The 27,315-nt window shown below is 44.0% G+C and overlaps 1 protein-coding gene across 1 annotated transcript in view; it reads right to left on the reverse strand.

Moving 5' to 3' along the window:
- The window catches only part of SLC35G1 (solute carrier family 35 member G1), a 252,519-nt gene that overhangs the window by 128,027 nt on the left and 97,177 nt on the right, over window positions 1-27,315 (reverse strand). The window contains exon 2 of the mRNA XM_086922475.1: window positions 12,290-12,467. Within this exon, the coding sequence (XP_086778601.1) occupies window positions 12,290-12,467 (178 nt within the window). The remainder of the gene's footprint in view (window positions 1-12,289; window positions 12,468-27,315) is intronic.

Raw genomic sequence — 27,315 nt, forward strand, 5'->3', positions numbered from 1 at the left:
GCGGCGCGCCCGCTCCTCCGAACCCAGAAATGCTAGCTCTCTGTTGGCCTCGTCAGCAAAGACGATGAGCTGTCGCCGGTTCTGAGGAAGCATGTCAGGGTTAGGGTCCCGGGAGTGGGAGTAGTCCAGAGACTTAATCTCCATCTCTTATTTATCAAGAGTGCCGCGAATAGAGGGTAAGACACCGGACTGCTTGGAAATGCATTTCCCATGGTTGAGGGCCTTAAATCCCTCCCAAAGCCTGGGGGGGGGGGGGGAGGGGGGGGGAGTCAACAGTGCCCTTGTTAAGCCCAAAATAATTCGTTATTGCGGTTTGTATCTCGTCGCAGAAGACAGTCACATAGCGCGTTAGGGGGAAGCCTCCAAGAGAAAGCGCAATGTGGGGAGTGAGGGAGGCGCAGACAAAGGCAAACAGGAGCATGATCTGAGAGGGTGCGCGCCATATGTTCAACAGAGGTGAGCCAAGCAAAGGCGTCCAGAGTGGTAATCCAGAGGTCCAAGCGGGACCAGCAGCCGCGGGAGCCAGTTACGCAAGTGCCCTCGCGTGCCTCGGGGCGAGTGCGGCACCAGCGTCATATAGGGGGTTATCAGTGAGAATAGAACTCAATAGTGAAGCTGCGCACAGCTGGGAAGCGTGCGGACCAGAGCGATCTAGCTTGGTAGACAGCGTAACGTTAAAGTCGCCCCCCAGAGGAGTGCAGTGGACCCAGGGAAGAGATGTGGTGCCAAACCTGAGCAAAGAAATCCAGGTCATCATTGTTGGGACCATATAGTGCAGTCAAGGTCAATGGTTGGGTCTGGAGGGTACCATGAAGGACCACAAAGCGCCCCTCAGGGTAAATGATTACCTGGGAAGTCTGCCATGGAAGCACTCTGCGCAGCAGGACAGACACCCCACGGAAATAGTTAGAGTAAAAGGAGGAGTGTATTTCACCCCAATGCCTGGATAGGAGTCTGGAGGAGATAGCGGGTAGCAGGTGGGTCTCCTGTATGAAACAAATATCTACCTTATACCGGGTGAGGTGGTCATGAACCAGATGTGCCTTGCGGTGGTCGTTAAGACCGCGGAGGTTCCAGGTCCAAAGCGTGGTGTCTGTCATAGAGCTTTGTCAAAGAAGAATGTCAAGGAAGGTTGAAAGTGCGGGTAGAACCTTGTGCAGTCTGGTGGAGAAATGCCATAAGGAGCATAACAAGAAGAACACTGCAATAACATTTGAAGTGCAATAAATCACCAAAGTCAAGATTACAACAACAGCCTTATTCAGAGGCGACAGTCCCAAGATCCTAAAACCCCCAATGGATTGAATAGAAGCAGATGTTTAATGAGGACACAATGCAATGAAAGAGAGGATTGCAATAAAAAAAATCGTAAGTATGAGATGACGTGCTATGAAGTGACCAAAATAAATGCATACAGCAAAACAAACAACAAGGCCTTAGAGGAAGGCAACAAACCCCAAGGACCCCACCACTCACACCAACCCCCAATCAGGCTGAGATTCCACCCATACCCACCCCGGGAACCTACAACTGGGAAGGGAAAAGTCTATGCCCAAGAAGGCAATCATTCCGTGGGGGCATGGGTCGCTCAGCACACACCCCTGCCAAAGAGACAGGGCGGCCAAGCCACAGGTCGTAGCAGACAACAGAAAAGAAGGACACCAGGGAGTCAGGGGCATCGAGCCCGAAGCGTAGCCATGGTAAAGAGAGCCCTGCGGAAGAAGAAATACAAAGTGGCCCAAATCAAACCAGGTAACTGAGCAATATAGAGTGCAGTTAACGATAGTGTTGTGAGACCACAAAGGTTCAGTCATTATCACTTAAATTGCCATTGGCGGTGGCCTGGGAATTAGCAGGAGAAGAACGTTGTGACCGCTCCAGTTTCTTCGCGAAGGTCAAAGCATCCTTGGGATCTGGAAAGACGATCAACTTGGAGCCTGGCCTGACTCGCAGTTTGGCGGGATGTGCCAGGGAATATGAGTCTTCGTGTTTTTGAAGGATCCGCCTCCCGGCGAGCAGCCTTCACCGCCATAATATAGTCGGGGTAGAACGACAACGAGTTACCCTGATGACGATCTCGCCCCTCTCCCTGGCCGCTCGAAGAATAGCATCGCGGTCCCTGAAGTTCAGGAGTTTGGAGATAACCGGGCGAGCCGGAAGGCCAGGGGCAGGGCGAGGGCCGAGTGAGGGATGGGCCCGCTCGATGATAAAGACAGAGGATAGGACATTGCCAGGAAGTTCGCAAATGAGCTATTCCACAGTCCTCCAATTTTTAGATATTGGATTCTGGCACACCAGTGATACAGAGGTTGCTCCTGTGGGAACGGGCCCCCAAATCCTCATTTTTATTCTGGATCAGCGCAAGTATCTTGTCCATCTGAAGGAGCTTGTGGCGATCCTGAGTGGTGGTGTCTTCAGCATCAGAGACCCTTGTTTCAGCGTGTAGCAGATGGGCATCATGCGAGTCTACATTGGCCTTGGCATTGTAAAGAAGGGTTGACAGCTGGTCGAGTTGGGCCGCAATGCGAATAACTGTGGATTTGACGTCCAAGATGATGGTCTTAAGATCGTCCTCCCGTGTTAGGGCCACATCTGTTTGGGCGGCAGGGTCACCCCTATCGGCGACCGCACCATCCTGGCGAGTCTGCCTGCGCTGATCGAAGGCGATCTTGGGTTGTTTAGGGTCGGTCTTCCCCATGGCCAGACGGGAGCAGGTGAGGTAGGCCACCGAGGAGCTGGAGGGAGTCTGCAGCGGCGAATCAAGGTTGCAGAGCTTTGGGTTTGCGGAGCACCCCGCGGCGGGAATAGGTGGAGCAAGAGATCTGGTCTCAAAGGCAAGAGTACAGGCACTCACAGAGCAGATGGCGGCCAGGCCGGAGGAGGAGGGCGATGGGAAAGCCACTGGTGTCACACCTCGCGATGGCGGGTTGTATCTGGCATTCAGCAGGCCCGCGGGTCCTGGAAAGGAGTGGCAGGAATGGTGACGTGGTAGGGCAGCTGGGCCAGCGATGTGTGAGCAATATCCTGGCCGCATCAGTGCTGGCACCTGTAGTGGAAGCAGAAGAGGGAGTTGGGGCCGTGGGGGCAGGGGCAGTGGGGAAACGCAGGGGCACTGCCCTCGTTGCGGGGCCAACAAGGAGAGGCAAAGGACAAAGTGCCTTTGCTGTGAGAAGGATAGGCCTAGGCCCCTAGGAATGGCGAGCACGCACCCAACCCAGCCCCAGGCACCCCCACGAGAGCACCACTCACCAAGAGTCAGCAGGGGCCGGGTGGCAGGCAGGACCCAGCAAGTCCATGAGGAGAAGCAGCCCAAAGGTGGCGTGGCGCTGGTTCCAGACCCACGCATGCGGTCCAGGAGTAAGGCGTTAGGGCCAGCAGTGGGTGGGTGGTACAGCGGAGGAGTCAGAGGCCCAAGCGTGCTCAATGGAGTGGCCCGTCCTCAGAATGGCAGAGCTCATGGGAGGAGAGTGGAAAGGCGGCGTGAGTAGTCAGCAGAGCCGGAGACCGCCATTCGAGGAGTGGCCGCATCGGCATCGGTTCCTGCTGCGGGCGATGCAGAAGATGGCGGGGCCGTGTTGTAGCGGCAGCAGGGAGATGTGGGGGGGTGCACAGCCCTCAATGCGGGGCCAGTGCAGGGAGGCCAACTGAGGGAAGCGTTACAGGAGAGCCCCAGCAGCAATAGAGGTAGGCCCAGGCCCCGCTGTGCGGGCTACACACACCAACCCCGCCGCGAAAGCCCCCACAGCAGCGACACTCACCAGGACCAGAGGAGACAGGCAACAGGTAGGGCTCAGCGGGGCACCGCAATTCCAGTGGGGCAGCCGGTGCATAGAGGGATGGCAGCGGCTCCTCTGTAGTGCGGCGCGGGATCCGGCCATGCGACTACAGTTAGGCCCAAGAGGCACGGGCAGCCATCAGCAGGGGGAAATCAGTGAAGTGGCAGGCTCCGAGGGCCAAAAAGGCAGCAAACGATGCTCCAAGGTGGGCGGGAACAGGATCACCCGGAGAGAGATGGAAGCTCTGACGTTATCTGCAGGATTGTGGCGGATAACAGGCTTGGCCGGCAGAGCCCACTCAAAGTGCGGCCATCTTGCAGCCGGCTAAGCCACGCCCCAAAGCTTACCCCCAATTATTGGCCATCACAAATGTGGGATGTGTGTGTGCTGCTCACAAACAATTGAAGGCACACTTTTCAGTTTCAAAAACATCAAGTAGAAACATGATTTGTTCACTAACTGCAAAAGTGAGAACGTAGTATATGGCATTCTATGCCTGTGTCCTAAATTGTATATAGGTAAAACCAATCAGGAAGCCTGCCAATGTGTGATACAGCACACGTCTCGTATTTGAAAACAAACAGCAAATGCGCCCCTTGTGAAACACTGGACGTTGAAAAATCATAATGTGAATGATTCAAAATGGACTGCTCTATCAAAAATTGAAAGCAATCCACGAGGAGGCGATGTGGAGAGGGCATTATTACAAAGAGAAGCAATGCTTATAGTAAAGTACAATACAGCCGTCGATGGATTAAATGAAATTTACAATCTGTAACACAGACTGACGAGTTTCAGCATGATATTCGTTGGAGCACCAATTCCATTCCTTTGTTGTTTCACAAAAAACATTGGGTTTTCTCATATAGAAAATATAAGTCTGATTGTAATGTAAATATATAGGGACACTTGTGCACACAACTCCCTTTGTGTACTAGAATGATGGACTTAAATCTTGCTACTGTGTGGCAAGATTGTAACATCTGATTGCCACGCTTGTGCATTCACCACCATTGCACTGTAGAAATGCTTTGATTTAGGGAGATCCTTGATGCTCTTTGTTCTGAAAGACATCAAAGGATTTTAATTATAAACCGTCTGTAGACAATACCCATCATTTATGTCAAGTAAGACTCGTCCTCCTTTTCCTTTCAAGTAACGCGGTGTAGGACAGTTGTGCATTCAACACCCATGACGCGCCATCTTTGTGGAGTTCAAATTCGTTTAAGGCAGTTCCACAATCATTGATCAACCTGCAGCCTTGCAATGTCACTACCACTCCTACTGGTAGATTGTAATTGAATAGCAAGAAAGGTCCCCTCTCTCTCTCTTTTTTTAAACCCACAAAATGTCTTCTGTGTCGGGAGTGAATAAAGGGTTCTCTAACTAGCCGTCAGGTGACAATTAGATTCCTGTGTCGTCTTAAAAATTCGTCGGCAGCCGCATTGTGGGTGCTGGCTTCCAGAAAGACGTGATTTCTCGCGGGTGTTGAAATAGAAGCGTGAGGTAAGAACGGATTGTTTTGTGAACTGTGGCTTGTTTGGTAATGGTATTTCATCTTTTTGGCAAACAACAATGTTTGAATCCTCCTATTTCTCTGCATTTTTAGATTGACAAACACGCATGGTGGCTTGATAGTTTTCAAAGAGTACAGATTTGTTCTTCAGCCATTACAGCATATCTTGAAGGGATGTTGAATTGTGTTTAGAAAACTCAGTTCAGAGGGAATTAATGCCGAATTAACCTTGTTTTGATCTCTTGCCGATTTGCTCTTTTTTTGTAAGGCTGTTCACTGGAGCTTGACCTTGTCATCTTAACCCAAAACATCTTTAGAGGTCCACTTGCAACTTCTAAGTAAGTTGAACTGAGTTTTTTGTCATACCGCTTTGCGTATGTTGAGGTTTCTAAATTGAAAGCCTTTCTTCTTTTTACTCTTTTGGTTCAGACAGTGGCATTTGTGTTGACATTGGCAGTCGAGTGGCACAGTTGGTGCCAGGATAAAGGTTACACAAGGTAAATTGGTTAACCCTAATAGCTGAGGCATTTTGGAGTGCTTGAAGACTGATTTAATTTAATGGTAATACATACACCTTTTTCTTTTGTTTTTTCCACCTCTCTTTCCAGGTCCTTATGATAACCCAGTTAAAATACAATTGGGGTTTGAAATGCGTTGACAATGTTTTTGACCAAAGAAGTGTTCTTGATAAATTTTGAGGATCAGGTCCACATCGTATTATGACAACTAATGAATTTGAGTATCTTATGACCTGAATACAGTACTGTTTGACCAACTTTCTCCGTGGGTCTGTGTTGCACCTCATATACTTTTGATTTTGTGGTGTACCTTTTCAACCTTTCCCTTGGGTTTCTCTTCTGTTTTTTCTTTTTCTTTTCTTTGATTTACTTTCTCTAGTTTTGTTGGAATTTGAGCTTGCTCATATTTTGCAAAGGTTTTTAAATATGAAATGTAACGTAGTGTCATATTTGTGATTGTTATATCTGTGTGATATGGTGTATTGTTTTTGTAGTCCTAAAAAAGTGTGGAATGTTCAGGAAAATAATAACATGAACTGATCTATTTTGAGATAACTCTTTAAAAGACAAAAAATATAAAAAGAAAACATGTATTTGTTTAACAATCACTACGAGTGCCACGTGGGATTGTGAGGAGGGAAGTGGTGAATAAATATCAGTATTGGCATTTGTTTTGGTGTATTGATTATAGATTGGTCCAGCCTTACTGATTATGGGCCAGAACCCTTTATTGATTTGAAGCAGTCTGGTCTTCCGGCAGGAGCATGTGTAGCTCTGGCTTTTGTTAGCCAGCTTGTGATTCCTTATTCATATCAGTCTATACTGATATTAGTATTGTGTAATGTTGTTGCCAATGAATTGCAGAAAGATTCTATATGACTCAGGCTCAGTTCCTAGCTACGGTGCCTGAACTAGAGGGGGTTTCGAAAGGACAAGGCTGGTAAGTAGGGATTTAATTAAGTAATGCTCTGCCCAAACACAGGGCCAAACCGTTAGGTTTGAGACTGACAGGTTAGTGGACCAGACTTGATTTAAAGTGTGGCCTTTGGTGTGGGTAGGTAGGAACACATGTTGTGCAAAGACCAAACTACTGAGCAGGTCAGTGAAATCCGTTGATGATTGCTCACCTATTATCTCATTTGCCCACTAGTTGAAGTCCCTAATTATCAGAATGTTTGTATGATCAATTACCAGGGGAGAATTATGTTTCACAAAGTATTGAGGGAAATGAGGCATGTGACCTGATCTCTGAGTGGGAAACTAGCTACGAGGAGGGGAAACAGTAGTTAAGATATTAGCATAGAAAGCAAGGCGGATTAAAATAAACAAATACGCAGGAATAGAAACCAAGAAAATGAGCAAATACTTAGAAACCTACAGGTGAGAAATAACCTCCACTTGAAAAACTACAAGAAGATATATCGTTCAGGCGTGGAGATTTCTGGACAGGGAATTATACATTATTTGAGTAAATTAGCCATCCTGTAGTTGCATAAGCTGATCAACCTGTTCATAGAAGAATAAATTAAGAACATAATAAAGGAACAGAAGTCCTGGAAAGCCAGTGGGGAGGATGACCTTCTTATAGAGGTGTACACAACCTTTGTTCTGCAATTAATAAACCTTTCTAGGAGCTGTTGAATCATATCCTCTCAGGAGAAAAGACCCCCTCACTTAAAATTGGAGTTATGGTGATTGAGTCTATTAAAATCAGGAAGTTTCTCACAGAACCATCCTCATTCAGGCCAAAATGGATTAGCTCTTAGAGAAACTATTGATCTGCTGCAAACACAGAGTACCCGCAGTAATAATAAAAGTGCCTGCAGTAATAATATTACTGGATGACAAAAGGCCTTTGACTTTGTGGAGTATGAATGTGTATTCAATACCATGACAAAAAATGGGCTACCCCAATCATGTATCAGATTAATAAAAAAAGATATAAAGAAGTATAATCATCAATTATTATTAACCCTGGGAAGATTCAGACGGTGCCCATATACCCATTACCTCCATTGCTTGTTGATGTGTTTATTGAACCTTTGGTGATAGCCAAGAACATACAATCTCACATAGAAGGAATGAGTAGGTTAAATCTCAATGCAAATGATATTGTACTGTTTTAAAAAGAAGATCAGAAAAATATTGCCCAGGCATTGGAGAAAATAGCCGAATTCACAGATTTGGAGGGTGTACATAATAAGAGAGATCCTTTCAAGTTTCATGCTTCTAGGATATCATAAAAAGTAGCTTGGAGTTTGGGTTTTGGAGGCATTGGAAAATACAATAATAGTTTACAATAATTACTTAAAGCTGCCAGACTCGATTTGAAGACATTTCACCATGGGGCAAACACTGCTCATTCCTATGTCGGTGTTTGCCCAGCTGCCATTATGTGCCCTGACTCTCCATCCACCCTGCTGATGGGCACTTTGCCACCTATAACTTCAGAGCTGTATAATAAGTACCTTATTATTATGTGGTGCAGTTGGTGAATTGCATGCCAGCAAGAATTATGCAGCACAAAGTCCACATACAGGTAGAATCATTGAAAGTTGTAAATATCTTTGAATATTTTTATAGCGCAGATTGATTTAGCGAAGATATCTATCTTCTCACTGTTTGTTTTTGCCTTCTCCATGACAATATGTACCTTCAATCTAGATAATTCTTTAAAAAATTGATGATCAACACCATATTTGTTGGCAGAACAAATCGTAGATAAGTATGACCATGTTTTCAGATAGCCTAAAATATCTTGTTTTGGCTTTACCTTCTTTGATAGGCTACTCTGACAGGCTACTCTGACAAGCTACTATACAACACATTATGAGATGCTTCATTCCCCGTAATAAAGCTTTTCGGTAACAGTTGATATTGATAATGGTAGAAGATATAAGTCTTGACCTTTCAGTATTTCTGAAGCAAATATGAAGCCCAAAATTAGCTAGGTAGAAGACACTGCGTGAAATCCAGATGGGATGGATAGTATAATGTAAATTTAGAAAAATACTGGCAAAAGTTGCACAAATGACTGGGATAATGTAATGTACACATTTGGGTGTTCATTAGAGAAAAGCATCCCAAAGAGATGGGGGTAATTTAATATGGGGCTCGTGAAAGAGTGTATTTTATTGGATCGAACTGTCCACTGGAATATGTAAAGAACAGGGCAAGGACAGATCTTGGCAAATATTTAAGTTCAGATCTCCAAATAAAGCAATTCCTCTGGATGATTAGTAACATAAATGAAATCCAGAGGACGTAGTGTGAAAACTATTTGCATAAAAATATTTGATCGAGGGACGGAAAATAGCATGCTATATTACTGTGAGCAAAACACAGCAGGAAAAAAAACGTAGCAGCTATGTGGACTATGAATTTTAGGCTAACACTCACTGAGGCATCATGGTCAGCAATTTGTGAATAAGTTTTCTAGATTTTAAAGGGGCACTTTTCAGGTGAATGCAATTCTTTGTGAATTGCCTGTTATATCTGACACCAGAAAAGTTGTATGAATGTAGGCCATTCATCTCAGAAGAATGCCCAAGATGTTGGAATGAGAGTATAGGGAGCTGGTCACATATAATATGACCCTGGCTATAGAAGTGTTTTGGTTATTCACCTACAGCCACAGCTCTAAGGCCGTAGGATACACACTCCAGAAAAACACAGTGATTGCTTTGTTAGAGTACATCCTTGCAGAAAAAAAATTATTTTAAAGCAACTCTTTAATTGCCATGAAATTGAAAGAAACTCCACATCCACTTTCACATTGGTTCTATAATATATTAAGAATAAAGGGACTAGAGTAAAGCTATGCCAAAATTGTGGGTTTGCTTGATACATTTGGAAAAATCTAGGGTAGAATTTTGGAGAATAAAAATCATAAATTTAAATACGTGATTTTTTAACATCTGTAAAAGTAGCTTGGATGTTTGGAATGCTTTGAATAGCAGATACATATTTTTCTGTATCGAATGGACCAAAACCGTTAACAGGTAGATCATTTTCTACAAATATGAAATATATTTTCTGATCGGGTCAGTACTATATCTTTATCTTGATAGGCTCCAAGTTGGAAGGGGTAGAGAGAATAAGAGGATCATAATTTAAGTAGTCCGCATAAAGAGAGCCACTAAAGTCAAAGGAACACCAGATCATCCTTTCACCAATGCCCAGACTGAAGAGTATTAAAGAACTCGTCTGTGGTGCCATATGTTGAAAAGTGAATTCAGTTGTACAAATGCAGAAACAATATTAATAGCATCTATGGTAAGGGTTACTTTTATTGACAGCTAACACAAAAGGAGGCGCAAGGTAATCGTTCAGCAGCCATCCTCCCTGGTTACAATATCACACACCTCAAGGTTGATGAAAGGAAACAGAAAAGCTACCCTCTAAGGAATCCCTTATTGTGGGATAGGACTGCCTTCACCATCTATTCGTGGCATGCTTCAGCATCGGTCTGCTTCTACACTCTCACCGTAAAAAGTATATCACCATAAAAAGTAGATTGCACCTTATACCTTTTGAACCCCGGCCCCCAAAGTTGGGTTCGCTCCACCCCTGATGAAGGCAACACAGGGAGGGTAGTAGCAGCCCGATGATGAAGCATGCCAATAATAGTGGGTGAGGGTATTCCTATCCAACAATAAGGGATTCTTTAGAGGATTACTTTTATTGACATTTAGGAGGCAAGTGGAGATTGGGGTGCAACGAGATAATGAGAGGACAAATCCCTATATTTGAGGATATAGACTAGTCATGTGAAATGTTGACTTGTGGGTGACAGCAAGGAAGATGGCACTCTGCCTCGTGTTCATGGACGGGAGGGCCCCCTCAGACATTGTACACATATCGGGACAGGCCACAGTTGTTACACAAGGAGAGTGGGCTTACTTGGATCTTATTGGACCTGTAAGTGCTGTGGGAGATTTGCCCCCCACATCAGCTCACAAGACTCTGTTTTGCCTCCTTTGCTTTTCTTCATTCTCACTAGGGAAGGCAAGAGGTGTAATTGGGAGGTTATTTATTTCCACAGAGTATAAAACCACCGGATGTATAACGTTACAACTCATACATTCACAACGCATACCATTACAACAAATCTTTTACAACGCAGGATCCATTATAACGCATGCCATTACAACGCATGCCATTACAACGCAGCTGCTATTACAACGCATGCCGTTACAACGTAAGTATGGGTAAGTTTTTTTTTTTTTTTAATAATGGGAATGTAATAGTAGGGTAAGTGTTGAATAGTGTAGGGGTTAAAATTACTATTCTAACTCCAGGGGGGTGTAATAGTAGGGTAAGTGTTGGATAGTGTAGGGGTTAAAATTAGTATTCTAACTCCAGGGGGGCGTAATAGTAGGGTAAGTGTTGGTGGGCGAAGGGGTTAAAATGTAATTAAATACTTACCCATACTTACGTTGTAATGGCATGTGTTGTAATAGCAGATGCGTTGTAATAGCATGCATTTTAATGGATCCTGTGTTGTAAAAGTTTTGTTGTAATGGTAGTGCGTTGTTTTAGTTGCGTTGTAATGGCTGTTTCCCAAACCACCTAGCTCTCACTTGATGAGATGTATGGTCACTATAACCGGCTTGGCTGACAAGTGTATGTAACTTGATGTGAATGAAGAATATTCCCGACACCCTGCTTTTTGAATTGCTGTGGTTATTTCCGAGTAAATCTGTTCAGTACCTTGTAGTTTCCTGTGTGATGTGAAACCTCAGGATTAGGAATTCGGTTTATTTCACTTCAGGGGTCAAAGATGAAGAGCCCTGGGCTGACTCTATTGATAACGCTATCCCTCACCATGAGCGGTAGCAGCCTTGCAGGGCTTTGGCAGGCTGATGGTGTTATTGCCCTCAGGGAAGCGAGATCTTCAGCCGGGCCTACCTTGGCTCAGTCTATGAGGTGCCTGTGCATTATCGTATGTAAAGCGCCTGGATGCCTGGCCCTGACATTGTGAGTGTCTGTCAGGCTGACGTTTTCCTCAGCCTGACAGACACTCATTATACTTTGAAAAAGAGGGTAGTAGGTGGGGTGGGAATTGGTGGGTGGAGCCCCTTCACCCGCTATGATGGGCTGCCTCTGTTAGTATCACCCACTCCAGACGTGGCCCTAGCACTCCACATGGTAAGTGAAAACAATGTGCGAAAACGATATCAGTGGCCCTGTTTCAATGGCATGCGAGGACATTGTTCCATTTTTTTGATATGCTCAACAAGATGGAATGTGACTTGGCAGATACTGAAGAGTGCTGCACAGCTCGAAGGTCAACGCTTGAAAAGCATTTGCTTTTTGTATTTGCTTTAGATTGTTGAATGACTCATGAACGCTGATCCTTTTCCTCATGGTCATGTGCGCAACTGTATCAAGGACAAACTGTTATCACATGAAACCAGCCCTTAAATGATTAAATGGCTCCTTCGAACAGGCTGATAAAGAGGTGAAGCAACACTTACTTGTAATATGTTAATAGAGGGAGGATGAACAGCATTTGGAAGACACAGCGAATTGCACTTATTTCCACCGAGTGGACATTTTCAATCTTCTTTACCAATACAGCACCAGATGAGAATAAAAGGGTAGAAAGTAAAGTAAATAGAAGGCCAAGTCCGGGACACGGCGGCTTCTCGGTATCTGAAAAAAAGGAAGGTTATATTAGTTTAAGTAAAATGTATTTTTGGTTAAAAAACGTTTTGTATTGAAATCAAACGCATTAACATGTTCATTTGTTTCTCCTGTGGTATCTTAGTGCTAAATAACAGGGACAGTATTATACTTTGTGCCCCTGGAGTGCAAAGGTCATGTCCATCTGCCGGTCACATTGTTGTTAAATAAGGGGCTGCAGAGGCTTATGGGTCCCCTTCTGTAATGCTGTTAGTATTGGGACAAATGTAGCCCCCAAGCTATTATGAGAGGGTATTCCCTCATTTTCATGGGGATGTGGCCCCATGCAATTGGGGGAACCTCTTTGCCACTATGTCTGCGCCGTATTATAGATGTGTGCGCATACGCAAACAGGCCCTTGGGAGGCCCATTCACAGTGCACCACAAAGGCTTGTACACGGTCAGTGTGCCTCCCGAAAGCAGCCTCTGGAGGGGGGAAAGTGGGTCCCATGGACCCTGGGACATCCCAGTGCAGGTGAGTGCACTGACTCACAGCTTCCACCTGCAGTGAGGTCTCTCTCCCTTCTTTACATTGCAGGTGGGTTGCCCCTGCACCGAAAAACACACAGTGGCTTTGAAGCAGCTGCACCGTATTTCACTGAATTCGCTGCTACCAGGGCAGCACAAGTTTACGGCTACCCTGGAGGCAACGTATTCATTGTAATGGCGCGCTAGCGTGCTTTGGCCCTGTTTGAGCCTGGCGCACCTGTTAATGATGAGCTGTGGTGCAAGCGGGTACAAGGTGCCACGTCCATATTACGGCCCCTGATGCTTATTGTTAGTATTCCCAGTGGTTCTCATTTTATCTTCCCTTGAAGAATGAAAGTCTGGGTGGATCCAGTGTTGTTTAAACCTGTGAACATGGAGTCAAACACAGAGCTCTGTATTACCCCACTGAGACTTCAGAGCCAGTTCCCAGAAACATGTATGCCTGTGTTTACTTGAAAAATGGCACCAGAAGTAATTTCGCTAACATTGTACAAACACCCACTTGCCACCACAAAAGACAGGCAGAAAGGTAGCAAACAGTGGCAAGCATATTAATTAAAAGAACAAAGTTTATTTTGTTTTTAACAGTCAGGACGAATAAGAGTCTGCTAAGCCCTGCTCGTTCCAGGTGAGTCATGTTCTAACAGAAATAATAGGTATGAATGATATAAATTAAATTACATGTATTAATGCGCACTGCTACTCAATTATGCATGTTGTGGTGCTGGAACCCTCTGAAAGCAGAAAAAGCAGAAGGATAAAGCACTTGCAAACTAAAAAAGAGAGCAGCAAAGGAGGACCTCCATTCCAGAGCTATCAGTGAGGTATTTAAAGGAGCAGCTGCCTTTCCCGGCGCATTTTAAATATGGAGAACAACTAAAAGGCAGTGGCGGCTCCTCCGCCCCACTGCTTTTGAGCAGTGTAAATAAAGGAAACATAAAATGATAATAACTGGTTGTTATTATCATTTTATGTTTCTCTTCTGCTGCAGCTCTGCGGGCGGGGTGGGGCTGCTCTGCTCTGCTCTCAGAGCAGGTCAGGGGAGGAGTGGTTTGCCCACTCCAAGTGCGCATGAATGCTTGGCCAAACATTCATGCGCTCAGACCAATCAGCGTTGTGATTGGCTATGGGGAACCTGGGAGATGGGTGCTTCCTGCTTCCCTGTTCCAGCATGAAGATACGATGGAGGAGAGACGAGGAGGACGCGGCAAACAGGTAAGAATGTTTTCTTTTTTTAAACCCTCACTACGCCCCCACCCGCGATCAGTCCCAGACGCCACTGCTAAAATGCTAGTAGATGTCAAATTCAGGGCTCTTGCTGTAGCATACCTGCAAACAAGTTTTTGCAGACACAGTGGGTCATTTTGATGAAATACCTTGTGGCAAAATCAGAGACATTTGAACTGGCAGCATTTGACAGTAGGAAGCCAGTGCACCAAAGCAAAATGTGGAGTGATGTCACATAATTTTCTCAGATTTGTAAGATGAAGTGGAGAGCTGCATTCTGAACTAGTTGAAGTTGAATAAGAGATTTAGGAAGGCTAATGTGGAGCATGCTACCAGTTGTGCAGCTGGTGGAATGCACCAGGTCCCAGAAGTGGGAGAGGGCACACCCACTACAACCCCTTCAGCCCTAAAAGGGCACCTAAATAACCCTGCTGGAGTTACAAAGCTGAACAAGCATTAACAAAATGACTTTTAAATATTGTTTTTATCTTGTCACATTTGCTGTGCGTTCCAAGACAGAAGTCAAATGGTGGTCTAGTCTACTGATAAATCACTGCTCGTGCTTTTAACACGGGACTGGTGTTTTCTTTTGCTTACTGCATAATTTGAGAATTTTGTAAAAAGAACCATGTGAAAATCTTGCTGGTGTGAAAGGAAGGGCTGGATGTTGTGTTCTTCCAACCCACAACAACATTTTTAAATAACTATATACAAACTCTACAGAAATTTCAAAATAAATTTAAAGCAAAAGTCAAGGGCTTTATTTTTTATTCTAAAGTGTGATGGAAACAAAGATTTAAATAGGATCTTGGTGATGCGCAAATGACAAATATTCGCTAAAATCCAATTTCCACACATTATCTTTTATGTGCTATGTAGTTTTATGAGTAAGATTGGGTGTCTGTGCAAATTTAGTAGTCATTTATGTGCTCTCTATTAATAACAGTGGTTACCACACCATGACCTAGTGTTAGTATGCGCCTAAATGCAACACCAGCCACATACTACACCCATACCACTTTCCAGCTGAATGGGCATGGCTCATTTGTGACACTTGTCCTTTGTGTGATGCTTGGATTTTTTAATAATCGGGCCCTAAAAGCACTATTAAACCGCCATAATGTCACTTTTTTGATGTTCCGGTGGCACATTGTGCCACTGGCATATTTATAAGGCCGCGTAAAGCCACTTTAGGTGGCTTTTCATGGTCTTGTAAAAATGTCCCTCTTTCATGCAGAAAACTGCATGATAGTGTCGTTCCATGAGTGTTGCTGGGGGTGTTCCCAGCAACATCCATGGCGTTTTGACACTGCCCCAGATTTACAAGAAATCTTAAGTCTGAGGTAGCTCTAAAAATGTACACCTACCTGGGGGAGGTGTAAGGGAGGCACAAAGAAGAGAAATGTCTTTGTTTCACCTCGTTTTTCCTCTTTCTACGTGTGCAGCATTCTGCAGCACACATAGAAAGAGAAAAAAGCCTTTTGTGATTGTTTTTTTGTAGGAAGGTTTTCCTTCCTACGCTAAAATATTCATCCCGCAATGCAGGCACCCTTGTACCACGGTGCAAAGGTGCCTGCTTTGGCGCATGGCATCCCATTGTGCACAGGCGCATGGGAAAAGGACAGGAATGCGCCATATCTAATAGATACAATGCATTCCTGCCCTTTTCTTTTACCATAAGGCAGCGCAGTAGCAATGTCTGCTGTGCTGCACTGTGGCAAAAAACACAAAAATGAGGCACAAAGAGTTTAGTGATGTATTTTGTCATGTTATGCTACAAAAATGCAGAGGAAACTTTCAACAACTTCTTGGGGTCACTCATGCACAATCCTTCCTTATTTAAACCAGAAGTAAGAATAGTTATCCTTCTGAGACCCGAGTAAACTGGCCGGAATCTCGGAAAACAGGATGTTGCTCCCCAGAGCGAGATACTGAAAGAAGGGGAACTTAAGTTACTGTTATACGCAGTACTGTGGGTGAGGCAACACATTAACAGGGAGAGCAGAGTTAAGAGTCTGTCTTTGCTCCAACAGCCCAACTTGGTTACAAGAGAAAAGGCACAAGCTGAGCCATTGGAACATTTGGCATGAAAATCATGCAACAGATATTATGTAAAAATATGATAAAGTGTCTTCAAAACTCAAAAAAGTATACTTTGACAAGCGTTTCACTTTAGTACATCAGATAATATAAATGTATTCAGAGGTTTTTATTTCAAGTGACTATTAGTGAACTAAGAGGAAAGCCCATTGTCATGTGCAACCTATAAGTGGGATATACTTTTATTTTACATTGAGCAACATTATAGTTCAATAAGTCAAACACAAGTAAGATTTTTGTGCAGCACGCATCCTCGTGTATTTCAGTTTTCTCCTATGCAATAATGGAAAAAAGAGCCTTGAAGAGGGATGGGCTGAAATATGGCTTAAGAGGTTTGTCTGATTTACTTATGTTGACTTTTATTGTTAAGATGTATAAACAAAACAATGTATGATTTGATATTCCTCAGGGGTCTATTGTGGTTTGGGAGGCTGTTCTTCTCCAGGTAAGGTGATAATGCGGTTATTTTGCTTTTGCCACAGGTCACAGGAGGTGATTGCCGCCACCAGTGCCCTCAGGAAAACAGGGAAGGAAGCAGAAAGTATGTAACGCCACAAGAGCAAATTGTCTCACCTTCACCAAAACACTTGTGATATCCTTAATTAATTTGTGACCTTCTTCACTATACCAACAGGCCTCTCACCCTTAATTGCTCAAATAAAGATGTTGATGTTATGTGTGCGAATTACTTTGGCCAAAGAGATTATCTATGCATTGAAGTGGGTGGGGCTGATCGATGAACCTTGAGGAACTCCGCAGATGATTTTGCAGGCTTCTGAGGCGTAAGGTGCCCGGCTGACAGCTTGTATTCCATCTATTAAGAAAGAGCAGGTCCAGGGTGAGCAGGTCATTGGCTGCCAATCTTATGCAAACACTTGATGAGGATGGGGTGTGAGACCTGGTCAACTGCTGCAGAGAGGTTCAGGAGAAAGAGGGCTGCTGCGTCTCCTCTGTCAAGGATCATGTAAATGTCATCTGTGGCAGCAATGAGTGCTCTTCTGTACTGTGGCTGGGCCTGAATCTACACTGTGTGGCATCGAGAAGCTAGTGGTTGCTGAGGTCATCAGTGAGGTGTCTCCATTCAGAGAAGTCCGACTTTCATCCCACAGTAGTTCACCTGCAAATGCAGACTACAGCTAATTAAGTAATGAGAGTATCAGCAGTTCCATTGCTATCGCTAATGGACCACAACTTCCTTATGCAGAGGGCCAGGCATCACTGCTGCAAGCTTCAATTCCTTGCCGACATCTTGAAATGGTTTTGTAAGAAAATGGGTGACTGGTTGAGGGTTGTGAAACCCTACTCAACAGCAGCCACAATTCTTGTCAGAGTGAAACACAAGCAAACCCCAAATTAACCTGTGCTTAATCCTCTAGTAGTTTGGAACAAAAGCAGCCATGTTTAACTTAGAGGCAATTTGTACAGTATATATGCTGAAAGAAAATAGCAATAAAGTGAAAATACAACACAAGAAAAATACCATGACAATTTAGAAGAAAATAGAGTAAAAGGTAATACATTATTTGACATTAGAATGACAAAAATCCAATTAGTAGAACTGGATATAAGCAATTTTAAAGATTTAAGTAAAAACAGTGCTTAAACGCACAAAATGTCAATTGTGGTTATCTGGTCAAACCGGACTAGGACAAAGTCACACGTTCTGGCTGAGTGTGGGCAAGATACAGGAAGAAAGTTAGACCTGCTGAACAAAGTACCTTAAATCCTGGTTGCGGAGAGTTGCGAAATCCCGCATTGAGGATGTGTCATGTTGTGACGGTTGTGCCGAGCTGCAGGCTGCGATGTGATGTCCTGCGGTGAGGATGCATTGTGTAGTGGCAATTTTAGGGAGTTGCAGCGATGTGAGGTTCTGCGTCGAGGATGCATCATGCAGCGGCAGTTCTGAGGAGTTTTAGGGCTGTGATGTGAAGTCCAGTGTCCAGGATGTGTCACACCGTGGTTTTTCCAAGGAGCTGCAAGGTCCTGTGTCAGAGATGCATCACGCAGCAGTGGCTCTGATGCAGAGCTGCACTGGGGTGTGTTGAGCCGGATCAGTTCTACCCACAATACCACAGCTGGACAGGCCCAGTTCAAGGGTCCAGGACTAGGGATGGTACCACTTGGGGGGCAGGACTCACAGTAGGCAGAGACCAGGTATTGGGTTCAAGGTAGTTTGAGCCTTTTCTGTCTCTGAGACTCTGATTAGGAGGCCAGTCAACTAGTCCTTGGAGTCACTCCAGGGGTCCTGGGTTGAAGATGCTGGTCCAGCCTTTCTCACCGAGGCAGCAGAGTAGCAGCATAGCTGCCAAGGTTTCAGATTGTTGTGTGTGACATTTTCATAAATTCAGTGTAATTATGTGTGATTTTTCAACAACTATGGGTGAAACTTTGTCCCAACCAAAATCAAGCAATGGCTGTCTGCAATAGAGGCAGCCCTATTACCCAGAACCTTGGGCACTAAACAATATTATAGCTGCAGTGATTCAAGGAAGATTGTTTTTATAAAAGAATCAGGTTTCACCACATACAAAATTAAGGTGAAGATGAAGGTACCCACAGACAAAGCATTTTTCGAAGCAACTTCGGGGTATTAAAATAACTTATTGCAAAACACAAAAAAGATCACACATAGTGCAAACATATAACATGGCCATCATGGATTTACACATAATCAACATATAAAGACAAAAAATCAGTGTATACAAACAGACACCATGGCAGAGGAATGGTAAACAAATTGTCCACTAAATTACAGGATCAATAATACTGTGACTGCGTCCTCTTAAATTGCCAAAGGGAACGTCGACGCATTTTGACCTTCTCACTCAAAGGTCATTATCAGGACACAAGGCACGTTTTAGAAAGCAACCATCAAAGAATGTAATATGAGTGAATTAATAACCTCGAAAGGACTAACGGCTCAACCAATGATATAACCTCTCCAAACAATTAGAGCTCAAAGTTCCAAAAAAGCAAACCAGGAAAGTCACATTTTTGAGGTGGGCAACAATTTCTAAATGGATTGCAACTGGAGGAACGCATCCGATATGTTCCAGTGATACACAATGGACCTTCACTGAATTTGAAAAAAGAAACGTCAGTAACAGTTCGCAATATTCTCCGTCAGCATTGAGTGTGTATGTAGTAGATTTTCTAAAGCACTCCATTGAGCAACAATTAGTAGTCTTCCATGAATATTCACATCTAGGGATAATCCAAAGGGCGTAATATTCATGAGAGATACAGAAACATACTTTATTAGGAGTATGAGTGAATCACAGAGGTGTTCCATGGTAAAAGCCTAGAGTATAATAAAATTAACTACACCAGAGCTCCTTTTGGAGCAGGGGTAGATTTTGAAGCACAAAATAACCAACACTACACCTTTACAATATTCTTGACACTGAATTGTCTAAAGATACTTGTGTGTTTTGGCATGGAAGAAGGAAACAATTAAACTAACAGACAGTTTGGAATTGCAAGGGATATGGGAGAGAGCAGTTGTTTACCCATATATTTATTTATTTATGCATTTTCACATAGCACAAACATTACCCAAATATGCTGGAAAGCTTTACAATAAAACATGAGACTCAAAATAGCAGGTCATTTCAGAGGGGACAGAATTACAGCTGTGTGCTGCAGAGAGTGCAAGATCACAGAATAGCAAATCGTGTTATAAGATATAGAATGACAGTTATTCGAGGAAGTAGGTAGTATAAGTAAGAGCAGTGAGCATTTTTTTATCAACTAGTGAGGTAATGCAGTTAACCTAAGCATTTAGAGTTTAGTTAAGGGGACCTTAGAATTAAGAGTACATTTCCACTGGAGAGGTTAACTCCGGTGACATTTAGGAAATATGTCTTTGAAGGAGCAGGGTTTTCATCACTGTTTTAAAGATCCCCAGTGAGGTGGTAGTGCATAGGTTCAGAGGGAAGGAGTTCCATATTCTGGTCACAGTCCCTGAGAAAGATTATGCAATAAGTACTTCCTTTTCAAAGTTTGAAGGTCCATAGAACAAAGCTTCTGCATTTCGTTTAGGTCTGAAGCCTCCAGGTAGCTTAAGTTGGCTTCTAGGTAACGAGGAGTGGATGAGTGTAGTGCCTTGTGAGTGATACAAGCCATCTTGTATTTGTTCCTGGCTTCAATGGGTAGCCAGAAAAAAGTAACCACCATAGGTGAGATTTGATAATTGCCTTTGGCCCATTAGCAAAATGTTCCACCCAGTGTAGGACTGATTTCAGAGGGGTGAAATGGGTATTTGGGAGACCGGTCAAGAAAAAGTTACATTAGCCTATTCTGTAGAGCACCAAGGATTGAACAAGAGATCAATGATCAGGAAGCAGGGTACTAGTCATGTTGCAAGTGATACTGGACTCCAGCACAGCTGAAAGTTATTCTCAAGGTTTTGAAACCTCTCCAGGAGGAAGTGTGGTTAGAAGAGGGCCTTGCAACTTACAGAAGGAAATCCAAACTATGGACAAAAGACCGCCCCTACTGGTACAGAAAACGAGTGTCCCTACTAGTACAGAACATTAGTAATCTTGTTTTGGAAGCAAACAAAGGTCACATTACTAACCCCTCATGTTCTCAGGATGGCTACAACTATGATGACAAAATTGTGTAAAACAGTCCCAATAGTCAAAGATCAATTTGTAAGGCCTCTTTATCAGTGTTCAGGAATTTCTGATGGGGCTGATAACAAAATTACTGACCCCACTGATCATTACAAGGTCTGCTGAAACACAATAGACCTCTAACGTTTCTCCTGGAGATTTTCTGGAGGAGACGTTGTTCCTATTTATGAGTTAGACATCGTAGTAGTTACCACAGGCAGGGGATCAATATCCCATTAGTTTAAAACCAGTGGTTATCAAATGTTTTCAACCCGCAGTTCCCTTGACCAATTGTCCATTGCCCGTGGCTCCCTACTGTTACTTTTTTGGGAGAGTGGGGTGGATGTAAGCCTGGCCTCAGGAGTACTGGCATTTTTCTCCCTGAAAATAAGTGGGATGAAGCTGATCGAGGTATTATAATCATATACGCAGGGTGTTTCATATTACTAAGGCGGCACCTATAATAAATTATCCCTAGTTAGACTTCTTTGCCCGTGCCTTTTTTAGAGTACCCTCTCAAACTTTTTTTATCCTACTTACAGTTCTAGATAGCACCTCTGGGCATGTAAACCCCATTGCCAAAGTGTTTCTGAGCTTGAAGTATATTTGCATGCACTTCCATTTCTACCCATGTCATACGTGCCAACACACCTGTCTCAACAGGGATACTTCCGATTTTTTAAACCACAGGCAGCTTTATTTTTGCTGTCTCCTCACTAAAATCGACTGCAAATCAATGCAAGTCAAATAAATTTCTTTAATTTTTTTTAAACGTCCCTCTTTTTTGCTTCAAAATGTTAGCATTATGTCGTATATGGTGTTTTACTTCCCTGTGCTCAAGAAGAGAGCAGGCCTGTCTGGAAAAGTGTGTGTACTGAAAAGAATGTGTACTGGAAGTACCTATGATTCAAGTCCAAGTGCCAATACTTAGTGTGGTTATTATACAGGACAACTGTACTTTCCTGATAACTTGCATTGGTGTGAAATACATTTGAAAAAAACAAAACTATTCATCAGTTTAACAAAATAAATCAGGCATCTTCTGCTTACTTTGGGACTGTTGGAATGTGGGGATCCAGTAAAATATGGAGGTCATCTCCCTCTTCATGCCATCAATTAGGCACTACGTTTACAGCTTTAGGCTTGTCACTTACAAATCATCTACATCATCCTTTGTAAGTCTAATTAGTTTAACTGAAGCTAACAGACCCTTCAACATTAAATGCATTAAAATCCTTGGTGTGTGGCTCCCCTAGCTAGGTTTGACGGCTTCCCAGGGAGCTACGGCGCACAGTTTGGGAACCTGAGGTTTAATGAATTGAGTTAAAAATGGCATCTGTTATTTAGCAAATGTGCTCAATACTGCATAGCAGCAGGCAACAAGCGCTATTAAATGCACGTGCTATTTAATGCATGCACTATTTACATGTGAAAAGTAACTTGTGGTAAATAAGACCTAATTACAAGTATGAGAAGTCATTAACAAACTTAAAATACCACCAGTTAAAAGGGGGTGGTAAGAATTTGTGAAAGTGTAGAGAATGGAAGGATAGTTGTAAAACAATAGGAAAATCCAAAAACCATGATAATGGAAAAAACAGTACATACACTGAGAAGAAAATAGTAAGATACCACACACCTGCACACAGGGGCAGACTACATAATCACCAGGGACAGATGAAGCTATCACAGGTTGCTTGCAGCAGCTAACACTTATACTCTGCAATATACCACGTAGATGCAGCACTGCTAGGCTACTATATAATGCTATGTCAGATACAAGTTCTGTTACAACAAACCCTACACAGAATGAAGTTGGAAACCAGGCCATCAATCAATTATGTCAAATGGTGCAGCAAAACAGGAAAACAGCCAGAATTGGCAGAGCAATGCTGGAACCCATACACATGAGTCAACTTGAGATCCAGAGGATACACAGGCTTAATGTGGGCACCATAAAAAACATGTTTTCACTATTATGGATACCCTTGGAGCACAACAAAGGATTCCACTACCTTCTGCCCTGCCTGAAAATTTAAGAAGCACTGGAAATCTTTGCAAGAAGCACCACACAGCAGACAGTAGGATCTGTGTGTGGCATTTCTCAGTTAACCTTTAGCAAAATAGTCTGCCAAGTGATGGATGCTTTGCAGGGACAGAGTGAGCAGCATGTACTTTCCTTTTGGACACCCAGACAGCTAATGCCAGCAGAGGAAACATCTGTACTACAGCAGAATGTTCTAATATCCTAGGGTCAATTGGCTGCACTTGTATACAAGCGGTGACCTCAGGTAGATAGGAACTGCCGAAACTGTAAAATTAAACACACTACGTGCAAATGCTGTGTGATGTGGGTCCGTGGATATTGAACTGATGTGTTAGGTGCTGTCATATAGCTACTTCTTTTATACAAACTGTGTTAAGTTAGCATGAGTTTATTAAATGTTTGCACGCCGTTTTCATTCTTGCTTCACTTTTGCACACAACACATAATTGTTGTTTTAGCTTTCAACCCAGAAGAGCTTCGTGATTTACTAGAGAAATAATATGTTATTGCTCTGATATCAGTATGGTTCTGCACTCTGTCTGCACAGCGAGTGCTGAAGGCTACACAGATAACTTAACCCAGTGTTGTTGTAAGGTCTGATCTTCGCACCCCTATAGACATAACACACATGCTGCTGCCAAAATCTGGCTCTAGGCGAGTTTTATATTGTTGTGCTGAACGCACAAAAACACACTTGATGTGCTTCGCATGCAGAGAGCTGGTGGAAGGTGATGTGATCCTCCTGCCACTGAGATTTTGAGGTATGGGCCCGCCCTGCTAAAACCCAAATGAGACCTTCATAGATATAAAATACTATGCTAAATAGGGAGGTTGTGAATTAGACATTGTTAATTTCTATTCATTCCAGAATCTTAGTATGCTGTCCCCATTCGCCTTTTATGGACTAATAACTATGCTGATAACTTTGTTGCTTATAATATGTTTGCTAGTATTATACAAGATACTGCGTTTGAGAACCTTGCATTAGTAAATAAATATTTCAAACATGCACGTGTCCTCTTTTACTCCACATTCTGGTTTGGGATGATTATATAACGAAAGAGTGTTCATGTGTTCCACGATTCCTGAGGTATTCTAAGTTCATGTTCAGGTCTGTCTAAGCATTGGGAGTTTGTTATGACCAATGAGACACTGTAGCTTGCTCGGTAAGGGGATTTTGGGTACTGAGGTGAGTTTTGGGCCATCCTAATTCACCGAGGTTCCAGGTCTCTATGCACAGTTCTGTAGGAGGACGGAATTCCCGCTACATGGCGCCCATACATTGTTGGCCTTATATCATGACACTCGAGTAGTATATCATTCAATCCTTAACCCCTTCACTGACGTTTCCGGTAAACGGTGGTGTCGGAAAAACCTACCTATTTTTGAAATAGGTCTTTTTAAGCTTGATTCTTTCTAAAACGGTTTCCTTGAATTACTACCCAGTTGTGCTACAAAGTTTACTTTGTTTTTTCTAACTCCTGTGCTGTCATGGCCCAACCCGTGGACATTCCGCAGCATAGTCGCATTGCGGTGCGAGATCATTTGCGGGCTTACAATGTACCTTTGGAGGGCTTGGCTGTGATTATGGTGGTGAGTGCGGAACATGCTTACCCTTACGAACTCTTTTATTCGTGGGTGACATTTCCGGCGGTGGACGCTAATTCAGGCGTTTTCCACACATACACTCCCACAGTTGTACCTAATGAGTATACTCCGTACAGAGCACAGGAAGTACCTATTGATGTTTGGCAGCATGGAGTTTGGTTTGGTGGCGCCCTACCCCATTCTTTAACCGCTCCGAGGTTAGGTCCTTTGTCCATTCCAGGCGCTAGTTGGCCTGTTTTGGCTGGATTTACTCCTCATCCTCTACACGGCAGTTGTAATGTGGCTGAACTAAGACAACTACATGTAGTCGCGATTGCCGTGATTAGAGCCTTGGTGCATTACATGGGTCGTAATCTTCCGGGTGGAGCCCCGGGGGGTGCGGCGCTTCCGGCAGGGCAGGGTGGTTTGAAAATCAGTCCTGTCATGGTCAATGTCATTATTGGCAAGAAGCCACAAGAAAAGGATGATTTTCCTTTCTGGCTTGCCGAGAAATTTGACCAGCTGGAAGCTGTATTTCCTAATACGACTCCTGGTGAAAAACACCGGATTCTTACGCTTAGTTTGCCGAAGGATTTGGCCCCTGAGCTTGTTGACCTTGGGACCTGGGGGAAGACTTTTGCAGCGGTCTATGCTCGGTGCTACGGCACCCCGTCTATGTCCATGCTGTCTTCGGTCCTTAAACGTGTTCAAGATGATCACCGACCGGAATCTGCGGTCGAGTTGGGTATGCGCCTGTGTGGCACCTTTGACGTAGTTTGCGATCTGATCCTTGCTAATGTCAAGGGGGTGCAGTGAACTTTCAGGTTGCTAACGTGTTGGCGGCACTTTCTGAGGCTGAGAAACCCCGACAGTTAGCGAGGATTATTGTGGCGGCTTATAAAACCGTTGGTCGCAATAGTAAGGGCGTTAAGCCTTTTTCTGTTAAAGATAAAAAGCAGCCCCAGGAACAAACTTCGGAAACGGAAGTTCAGCCCAAGTCCAAAAAACAAAATTGGCCTAAAAAACAGAAACAGGGAAAGCAACCCCAACAACAACAAACACAGGTTTCTCGTCCCGTGTCTCCGTTACCTACGCAGTCGGAACGTGTTTATGACTTGCGCGACCGCGCAACGATTAAGACTCCTGATCGATTTCAGGCTTCTGACCAACGCTCTCCTCGTTCCTTTCAGGACTCATCGGCTCCGACGACCGGTGGTGGAGGGGGCGGCAGGGGTCGGGGTGGCCAGCAAGGACGTGACTAGTCCTGCCCAAGGAACGGTGCAGAAAAGCAGGAAAGCTCTACGCCTAGGAGACCACAGTTTGCAAAGAAGAAAGTTGCAGCCTTAACAGCGCATCGATAAGCCCCAGATAGTGAGAACGCGGCTTCGGAATCTGACGTGGGCTCTGACCTTACTGGACAGCGCGGCGGAGATTACCATAGTGAGAGAGGCGCTCCGTCCACTACTGAAGGAGACAGCGACTGATACTTATGTTGTCATTGAAACAGCTGACACCAGAGTTGCTCCCCCGATAGACTTTTTGAAATTGTCCTGTTAATTGAGGGTGACATACAACGAACCATAAAAGGGGTATTTAGGGAAAATCTTTCGTCTACATATGACATTTTGCTTTCGGAGGCTGACTGACCCCCACCTTTTGTGCTCGCAGCTCCGCGAGGGGAGGAGGTAATCCTCCCCAGTTTCGCGAACACAGTCTTGAAAGAGGATTCGCTGCATTTTGCAGAAGAGTGGGCTCTAGCTCTGGCGCCGGCTGTGTACCGCAATCAGTGTGGGTGGGATAAATTGTCCCCACGCCGCGAGATACCTTTACGGTCTCAGCCACAGCTTCAACCTCAATATCCTATAAGACGTGAAGCGAAAGCTTCCGTCGCGGCAATCCTCGAACAATTGGAATATCAAGGTGTAATTGAAACGTGTGTGTCACCAATGAATAACCCTCTTTTTACTGTAAACAAGCCTGAAGGTTCATATCGTTTGGTTTTGGATTACCAGCGTTTAAACTCGCATTGCCGTAACTATGCAGTACAGAATACTCACCGCTCTGCTCTTGTGAATAGTCTTGTGCGTAAGCGGTTTAAGACCACGCTTGACATTTCTAATGGTTTCTATGCCCACCAATTGGATGCTATGAGTTCACAATGGACCAGTTTTACATGCGACGGTGTCAAAAAACACTTTTGGCGTTTGCCTATGGGCTACCAGAATAATCCTGGGATTTTTTCTGCCCGCATAGTCTCTCTTTTGGAGAGAATTGACCCGGATGCTTGTTCGTATGTGGATGACATATATCTCACAGACGACGAACTTTGGGAGCATCTGTGTCGTGTAAACAGGATAATTTGTTCCTTTGCAAACTTAGGTTACAAATTCAACTTTGCAAAATCGCACATTGCAGAGTACACGGTGTTGTTTCTGGGCTACGAGCTTAACAATGAAGGAAAGGGATTGGCTCCTCACTTCCTGGAGAAATGCGCACAATTGCGCGCTCCAACAACACTTAAAAAATTACATTCTTTACTGGGCTTTTTTAATTTCGGGAGAACTTACATTCCGGAATATGCCCAGCGTATCAAGCCTTTGTATGCTTTGATACAACCATCTTTTTCCAAATCATGCTGGCTGCCTGAGCATTCGGCTATTCTGAAGTCTTTGCAGGCTGATCTGCTCGCTTCTAAATTCTTACTGACTCGTGATAATCAGACCAACCTGGTGATAAGAGTTATTCCTGGGAT

The sequence above is a fragment of the Lissotriton vulgaris genome, chromosome 5 (assembly GCF_964263255.1).
Source record: "Lissotriton vulgaris chromosome 5, aLisVul1.2, whole genome shotgun sequence".
Lineage (NCBI taxonomy): Eukaryota > Metazoa > Chordata > Amphibia > Caudata > Salamandridae > Lissotriton > Lissotriton vulgaris.